The sequence below is a fragment of the Trachemys scripta genome, chromosome 14 (assembly GCF_013100865.1).
Source record: "Trachemys scripta elegans isolate TJP31775 chromosome 14, CAS_Tse_1.0, whole genome shotgun sequence".
NCBI lineage: Eukaryota > Metazoa > Chordata > Testudines > Emydidae > Trachemys > Trachemys scripta.
This window is the reverse complement of record NC_048311.1, coordinates 25036446-25045797: the sequence shown is the minus strand read 5'-3', so window position 1 is coordinate 25045797 and position 9352 is coordinate 25036446. Positions and strand designations below refer to the sequence as shown.

General features: G+C 45.0%; 1 protein-coding gene across 2 annotated transcripts in view; it reads left to right on the top strand.

The window, feature by feature from the left end:
* Positions 1-1134: 1134 nt before the first annotated feature.
* MMD (monocyte to macrophage differentiation associated) overlaps positions 1135-9352 on the top strand; it is a 68817-nt gene continuing 60599 nt past the window's right edge. Inside the window, exon 1 of one of the 2 annotated variants that reach the window (XM_034789653.1) lies at positions 1135-1214. Coding sequence is in view for 1 of the 2 variants with exons in the window: in XM_034789651.1 (XP_034645542.1) it covers positions 8554-8573 (20 nt within the window). In the remaining variant the exon portion in view is untranslated. Of the gene's footprint in view, positions 1215-8538; positions 8574-9352 lie in introns of those variants that run through there. The other variant, XM_034789651.1, reaches the window with a different exon arrangement.

Here is a 9352-nt window from a genome sequence, read left to right as displayed (position 1 = left end):
GATAAAGACAGTTAGATGTAACTCAGTACCATGCTCTGGCAGTTGCAGGCATGATAGGGATGGCAGATAAGTAAAACCAAACTCTGGATTTAGGATTATAAGCTCTTTGGGGCAGGGACCAACTTTTCATTGTATGTGTGTACAGCACCTAACACAATGGGACCTAAATCCCTGATTTGGCCCTGTAGCCTTGATTCAGTAAAGTGCCTAACTTTAAGCATCTGAACAGTCTTAACCTCAGCCTTGCTGAACTGGGGCTGCTAGAAGAAACCACAGTGCAAATAAATAATATTATTTGGTGGAGTAGGTGCATCCAACAACTAGGTTACTTGTTTTTCCTTTTCATCTTTCTCCCTAAGTTTATATTCCTTCTTTATTAAAGTGATTGTTTTAATAGCTATAGTTTCCTCATGTAGTGCAGATCAAATAGATAAAAATGCACCTCTAAAGCAGGAAATGGTTTAACCACTGCACTTAAACATTTCCTGAGAGGAGAGAGTATAGCATAAACCATGAACAATAACAGTGGAAAATTGTTTCTCTCTTCAGAATGGGAATGACAGTATGGACTAAAAGAGTTTTAAAAAATAGAGGTCTCCCTCCTAATCAAGAATGTGTATGTTTCTAACATTTAACGGAACTTACAAGAAAGCATTCCGGATTTCCAAATGCACATGATCTTTTAATGCCATCTACTGGACAAGGAGGTATAGTGCAGCAAGAACTGCTCAGCATCACACAGAGGAATTCTATCCGATCCGTGGAAGAAATTCTGAAAAATCTGTTTCCAAATTGGTAATATTGAGAATTTTCATATCCTTTATAGGAAAAGTAGTAGTACATAAGAAACACAAATGGGTATTAGGCACTCAGACACCAGGGCAATGGGCATCCTTATAAAAACCTAGATGGATACATAGAGATCTAGAGATCATAGCACAACTAACTTTACCTCTCTATGCCTCATTTTACCCATCTGCAAAGTTGGAGTAATAGTATCTACCTCATAAGGGTACAGTATTGCCAATTCTCACAATTTTATCACAGGTCTCATGATATTTGGCATTTTTCTCCAAGCCCCAGCTCCTGGAGTCTGGTGAAACCCTGATAATCTTAACTTTTATTTTTAAAAAGGAAAGTTACTAGCAGAGAAAAGCTTGGAAACCTCGACCCTAGAAGCTCCAACAACAGAAGGAAAAGAAAGAACCCAAAAGGTATTAACTTTTAACATTTCATGGTTTATAAGCCAGTTTCATAACACTTTGGGGCCTGTCTCATGTTTTTTAACCCTGAGGGTTGACAATAGTGGGGCTGTTGAGTGACATAATGAATTAACAGTGGGAAAGTGCTTTGAAATCCTCAGATTCAAGGAGCTATAGAAGTGCAAAGTAGTAGATCCTTATTGTTACAACAAATTATTATTATGCGTTTGTATTGCACTAGCACAGAGGTGGGAAAACTACGGCCCGCAGGCCAGATGTGGCCCACGGGAACCTCCTGCCCGGCCCCTGAGCTCCTGCCCCTGGAGGCTCGCCCCCGGCCCCTCCCCTGCTGTTCTCCCTCCCCCGCAGCCTCAGCTCACCCCGCTGCCGGTGCAATGCTTTGGGCGGTGGGGCTGCGAGCTCCGGGGGCAGCGCCGCTGCAGAGCTCAGTCTGACCCGGTGCTCTGTGCTACGCAGTGCATGGCTGTAGCGCCACCATGCTCCAGGCAGCGCGGTAAGGGGGCACAGAGTGGGGGGGTGGATAGAGGGCACGAGAGTTCGAGGTGGTGGTCAGGGGGTGGGCACGTGGCTAGAGGTTGGGGCGGTCAGAGGGCGGGGAATGGGGGGTTGAATGGGGTCCGGGGTCTGGGGGGGGCAGTCAGGAAGGAGGGGGGGTTGGATGGGGCAGCAGGGGGCAGTCGGGGCGGGGGTTCCAGGGGCAGTCAGGGGACAGGAACCGGGGTGGGGGTGGATGGGGCAAGGGTACCGGGGGGGCCATCAGGGAACGGGGGGGTTGGATGGGACAGGAGTCCCAGGGGTGGACCGTCAGGGGACGAGAAGTGGGGGGGCGGATAGGGGGTGGGGGCCGGGCCACACCCCCTATCCGTCCCTCCATACAATTTCCAAAACCCGATGCGGCCCTCAGGCCAAAAAGTTTGCCTGCCCCTGCGCTAGCAGGCTGGAACCCCAGACACGGACCAGGACACCAATGTTCTAGGCACTGTACAAACAGGACACAGTCCAGTCTCGTATGCCCCTGGGAAAAGACTAGAAAGGAGAGCTATTGCTTTGCTCCCCGCCCACCCCCGTCCTGGATTAAGTCTATTGCCTTAGGTGGTGCATTTACTAAGTGTCCAGCCTACATTTATACATGGCTGTAATGTATGAGCTCACGTAGCCCCTCTAAATTAAAAGATCCTGCTTTGGGCAGCAGGAGGTGACGGGACAAACACCTCCCCCGCTGGCCTAAAGCAATACAGAACAGGATATATCAATCAACTAATCCCATCCTATTCTACACCTGATCTCCGTCCTCTATTTGTGTTCTGCATCATACACTGGGATTGCTGGCGTCTCCACTTCCCTCCTCTTCCACTTCAGACTAAGATTAAAGGGGTTTATTTATCCTGGGGCTATTCTTAGCAATGACTCTGTTCTCTGACAGAACAAGCAGTTAAACCAATCAACCTAGCTTGTTAATAATGATGACAATCAGTGTGTCAGTTAGCTTTCATGGTGTAACCAGCTGGAATCGATAGAGTGATGCCTGGCTTTTGAGAAGCTATTTTCAGTTCTGTTTGAGGCTCTGTTTGTGCCGCTGGCTGTCAGGATTCAATTCTGGAGAGTGACATGGGCGGAAACTGCTTCCTCCTTCAATTATTTAACAAAGAGCCGGAGCTGTATGGTGAATTCCTTTTGCAGGACCCAATATGCTTCCAGATTACTGTAACGCCTGAGAGTTATTAATCTAGATTGTGTCACTGAGGCACAAACTTGAAGTTTGGAGCGGCATGCTGCTGGCAATTCTGGAACTCGGCATACTTGAACAGTGTGGTCTCATTGTTTCCTTGTGTTTTGCTGTCTGTCTCCACCTGTTATGTCTTGTCTTAGGCTTAGACCAGGGACCGTCTTTTTGTTCCGTGTTTGTACAGCACCTAGCACAGTGGGTGCATGCAGGTTGAAGACAGATCCATATCAGAGATCAGAGTTCACACAAGAGGTTTAATAACCAGGAGATCCAATCCAAAGGGAGTGTATAGCAAGGCAGCTGGTGGGGTCAAGCTGGGGCTGAGTGGCAACTAGCAGGCAATGGCTTGTTGCTCAGACAAGGCCAGAACAGAAGCAGGAAATTTATATATGGTCACCAGCCAATCAGGGCCAAGAGCAAGTAGCCAATCAGGAAGCAGATCACAGAACCCTGGAAGCTGGCCCACCCAAGTCTGTGAATTCTCTGGTAATTGGATGAGTTGGTGTTGTATGATGGCCAAGGCTACTTCCCAAGAACCCAGTGGGTGTGGATGACCAGGATTTGAGACCGAGGTCCTGACATCAGGCCCCTTGTCCATGACGGAAGCTCTGAGATGCTACCACGCTGCAAATGATAATAACTGAACTTGTGGGGAATGCAGCCGCTGCATAGCCCTTTAGTTGGCTGCAGTAGATGTGGGAGGGTTGGGACATGGCCACCAGGTGCCTTTTAAACAGACTAGTGCCCAGATGGGGCTAGCATGGAGCCAGGGGCACCGGAACAATTTGTGTAGTGAGGGTGCTGAGAGCCATTGAATCAAACTGTAAACTCTGAATACGATGGAAACCACTTCAAGCCAGGGGTGCAGCAGCCCCTCCAGCACGTTAGTTCCAGCAGCTATGCGGGGAGCAATTCTTGTGCTCAAGAAAGAATAAGAGCCATTATTGTGGCAAGCTCCTATGCTGGGGGGAAGGATCCCAGAGCTCTCTCTCCTTCCCTTGTGTCCTCACATGAGTGCTGGTCACAATCAAGACATTGGCAATGACATTCCAGCTTTCTCACCTTTCTTCCTCATTAGTATCATTTTTTCTTCAATACTGATTTCACTGCAGCAATTGCTTCCTCTTTCTTTGAAGTATGGATTGCAGCTACTCCAAATGAATGAACCATTCTTAGCTGTCACTTCTTCCTCCATAACCAATACCCATTGCTTTCATTTTAAGGTGATTATTATTCTTGTGGTCATCTCCTACCTAATCAACTCTGATCTAAAACTCCAGGCTCCATCCTTACCCTCCTTACATTTTCAGTTTTAGTCCTAGCTAGTCTTTTTTAATCTTTGTCCAATAATTCCCTTTTGGTGAGTCCTGCCGAAGTTAGATGCAAGTCACGGCAGTTGTGATCTTGCAGGTTTCCTCTGGGTGAAATTCACTCCCATCGCCTCACACACAGTTGGAATCAATGGGATTTCTGTGAGGGAACCATGCAAGATTTCAGTGCAATGGAATCAATATGCAGGTTAGACAAGACAGTTAAGAAGTCCCTCCATGGTTGCTATACCAGCCCACAGGCTGTTACTTCTGTGCCTCCCATTGTGAAGGTTTTTACACACTGGATCCAGATCACTGGTGATCAAACTAATTTACTGGCCCATATAACTGCCCATAATACAATCATCCCTTTCAGGAAAGTCTTGTTATAAACTTTCTCAAGGTTTTGTTTTTTAACCCACGTGTGGAATTATATCCCTGCTATGGAATCTGATATAATGGATTTAAAAAGAAATTATAGGGAAGATCTCATTTGCTATTAGATGGGTTATTGTTTTATTCAAGTGGTGCCTAGAGTTGGGATTATGGCCCTATTGTGTTAGTCACTATATAGACACATAGTAAAAGACAGGCCCTGCCCCCAACGAGCTTGCAGTCTAGAGGGACAAAGAGTAGGAGAAGAAATGAAGGAACAAAGAGGCAAGTGATTTAATTCAGGTCACAGAGCAGGTTATTAGCAGGACCCAGAATAGAACCCAATCCCACTCTGTGCGCTCTATCCATTAGACTATGCTCTCCATACAGTTAATTTCTATAGACTGTATTAAATATCTGTAGAACCCTACTAGCTTCGTTAATGTTACTATCTATAGCATTTTAATATGAGGAATAACCAAGCGAACAAGAACTAATCTTGTATAGGAAGAACTGGAAACCTTCATACTTGGCCTCTGATTTCTTGCACAAAAACACACATGCTGCTTCTCAGCGCATGCGAACGGATGTTTTCATACTCAAGCCAGGGGAGCTGGGTGCATTTGCACAGGCAAAATTTGAGAACACAGATGAAAATTTGTCCCACAAAGGGTACGTCTATACTTACCCGCTGGTTCGGCGGCAAGCAATCGATCTTCTGGGATCGATTTATCGCGTCTTGTCTAGACACGATAAATCGATCCCGGAAGTGCTCGCCATCAAAGCCGGTAATCCTGTTTTGCGAGAGGAGTAGGCAAAGTCGACGGGGTAGCCTGCCTGCTGCGTGTGGACCCACGGTAAGTACCTTTAAGTTCGAACTAAGATACTTCGACTTCAGCTACGTTATTCACGTAGCTGAAGTTGAGTATAGTTCGAACTGGGGCCTTAGTGTGGACCAGCCCAAAGATAGTGCACAGAGGAAATTCACCAGGTGCCCTACAGCCTCATCTCTTGCCACTAGGTGGCCTCAGAGTAAACTATCTAAAAAGCATTTCAGCTGGGCAGCACATGATATATTTCAAGCGTCGTGTACGGAAATAAAGCAGTACTTGGTAGCAATTTCTCTCTGATAAGCAACAGTATCAACAGCCCTTCCAATCTGTCAGTGAAGCCAAGACATAGATCATTTGATTAGTGATTAACTAGGGTTTGTTTAAGACTATATAGTATGTACTGACAGCCCTTAAAAACAACTGCAATGCATTCTATTTAGGGGCTCATTCATAACCCTGTGTTATTTCATCAGACAAGAAAAGGAACAGAAATCAATGTTTCTGCACTTCTAAATTGTTGAAGAAAATCCTGAGCCTTGAGAAATGTGGACATAGATTAGTGGCAAAATTTTGAAAAATGCCTAAGTCCCATTTTCAACAGTGATTTAGGCACTTAGGAGCATTAATTTCACTGAAAACCAATGGGACTTAGGTTCCTAAGTCACTGTGGTGTTTTTGAAAATTCTGCCCTAGAACTAAAGTATATTAGATTTTCAAAATACTCCTTGAAAGATCAATAGGGTCTAATTTACAGCAAGGAGAGTCAGCATTAATTCATATGTTTTGTTCCACATAAGACACTCATCAAGGCTGTGAGACCTAACATTTTGCCATGAGGCTAGTAATGGATTTTAGCCTTTTGAAAAGTTCCCATGAAAAGCCCCACATCTAAACTAGAAAACATTTTAAGAATTGAATAGCAGCTTTTAGAAAGACATCTGAAAGTGAACTGTCAGTGCTGAAATATTTCTCATCCAACTTCTCTCATTTTTGCTAAAGCTATTTGGCACCAAGAAGCAACGAAGAATTCCAGAAACTTTCTTGTGCAGGAACAGTACTGCTAACTTCAAAGCTCAGGCTGAGATGTTCAGGATCACCTCGTCCATGTCTTCCCAACTTAAACCAGATCAAAATGACACATGAGTGTCCGCACACAGACTTGCACCGAGATATAAAAGGTGTGAAATAAAACTGACATCGCTATTTCTGTGTGTAGCCAAGCCTCAGTGTGACTCAGGAGCAGAAGTGACACTTTGAATCTGACTCCCAATTTCCCTTACTTTTCATGGGAATTGGGTGCCCAAATGGCTTAGCCAGACATGGAAAAAATCTCAGCCTCGATCTCTAATAAAACACAAATGGTGTCTGCAATACTTGATGTCTGCACATAGCCTGTGACAGATCCAAAATGAAGATTGCACAAACGTGGTTTATGCCAACGTTTTAAATTGCTGTGGGATTCCTTCCTTGAGAGGAAACGACTCGTTCTGCAACTTCAAGTTCATGGTTCTTTATTTTTTGGTGTAAATAATTTTGTGACAGTTAAAGCAAGAAAGGACCCTGGATTAATGTGGAAAACAGATGAGGGGGGTCTCAAATGAGTGGCATCTTTTGAAATGAAGTACGTTTCAGTGGTATGGCCAGATTATATATTTCCTCTTCACAACTTAAACACCAGGGGCCTAATTCCCATTTACATTAAAGCCTTTTTCCATAGTTCTGGCAATGCCAAGAGCCATAACTTCCTCCTCCCTTCTTAAATCTCTCCTTTGCTGAGATGCCCTACAAAAAACTAGACAAGGGTAAGGCAACTGGTGTGATAAGACCATTGCCTCTCATGTTGACCAATACTGTCTCGTTGTATCCTTGTGCTTCCCCTGTCTGTATCTTCCTATTGTCTTCTATTTAGATTGTAAACTCTTTGGGGCAGGGACTGCCTTTGTCTTCTATGTTTGTACAGTACCTTGCATGATGCGGTCGTGGTCCATGTCTGGGCTCCCCTAGGCACTACCAATACAAATAAATAATAATTTACACGTTAAGGCCCCTTTATACTACCAGGGCAGTACAAAGGGCCCGTCGCATAAATGAGAATCAAGCTCATTACATTTTAAGAACATTTCCCAGTGAAAAAATGTCTTTTTATAGAGTCATGTGTGAAATACTATAAATCCCACCTGGAATAATCCTCTGTCCAAGTCCCGCCTTGTTTCATCTTTCCCCCGCTCATTCAGCTCCTCACTTATTTACAGTTTTGTACAGCTAATGTTTTGTTATCTGTGGCCTTCAGTAAAACCTTCTGATAGTCACAATAACTATCAGTGGTATGGCCAGATTATATATTTCCTCTTCACAACTTAAACACCAGGGGCCTGACGCCATCTCTGGAGCTGAGTAAACAAAACAAATGCATTGTTTGATGCAGGCCTGCCAAGAAAAAAGAGAGATGGGTTCTAATAGCAAGATGGATAGTCTGCTGTTGGTAAAGGAATCAAATTTAGCTTCTGCCAATGTAGCCAACATGGTATTAAAAGAAGGAGCTTAAGTTATTAAACTGAGCAGCTTTAATCATCCAGTTCAGGAAAATCCATTGCTGCAGGAGTGCTGAGGCTTAATGTATTTTTACCGCAAAGCCAATACATTTATTCTGATCAGGGAGCCGTTGCTCACTAGTGTGTATGAAGCTTCATTCTCTGAGTTCTCAGTTAGGAGTAGGGAATGAAATGGATTTTTACTTGGAAATTGACCCTGTAACCTTGAACTTGATCATCCTGGTAGCTAGTTATGTTATTCTGCTTTTGGTGTTTCTGATTTCTTGCGTGCTATATGACTGTAGGGGGATAGATCCCAGTAAGGAATATGCTCCTGAGATTCCTACGGATTCCCAGCCTCCAATCCGATTGGTGGTGATGCAACAGAACTGCCCTGGTACCCGCTGGGCAAAAGGACTTGTCTCTGCTTATGAAAATTCTTCTGATCTGCCAGGGAAAAGAACTACTGTGGTTTAGGGGCCCACCAATTGCTTCTGAGCTCTGGTATCTATCGTTAAGCTTGCCTCATCTGCCATGTTTACGTTCAGTTCGCAAATGGATAATACACCAGCGAGGTAAGTTGAAACACTGACTGATTTGATGTGGTGGTGTCACCGAGTGAGTTATTTTGTGTTCGGCTTTGTTCTGTGTTCATACAGTCCTAGAGACTTGTAGTCCCACCAGTCAGGCCATAAGAGAGAGAGGGCCTAATTTTTATTGGCACTAAGGGTATGTCTACACAGCAAAGGAAAACCCGTGGCTGGCCCATGACAGCCGACTCAGGCTTGGGTTGCGGGGCTGTTTCATTGCTGTGTAGACTTCTGGGCTTGGGCTAGAACCTGAGCTCTGGGACCCTCCCACCCCACAGGGTCCTAGAGCCTGGACTCCAGCCTGAACCCAGAAAGCCACACAGCAATGAAACAGCCCTGTGGCTCGAGCCCTGTGATCCCGAGTCGGGTTTTTCTTTGCTGTGTAGACATATTTTTGAGCGCGAGCAGCAGTGACCCTCCTATCCCACTGTGGCACTGGAAAGGAGCCTTTGTATCAATGAGATTTAGGTTCCGTGTCTTTATTTTTACAAGCACACAGCATTGTTCAGTGAAACCCACCCCTGCAGGACTCAGCTGTACGATAATGGGATGTCTGCGTAGGGCTTCTATCAGCCAGACTGCAACTGACCTTGATAGGCTGTGTATCTCTCAAGTGGAAAAAGAAATGCTTAGGGATTTTACAAGCATATAGATGAGGTGTGTCTGATATGAGCCTGCTGCGGCTGCTATCAGAGTGTAACATTTATAATGTCATTTGTAGGCTCCTCAGCGCTGGCAGAGCCAAGCTGGTTTTGTATCAGATA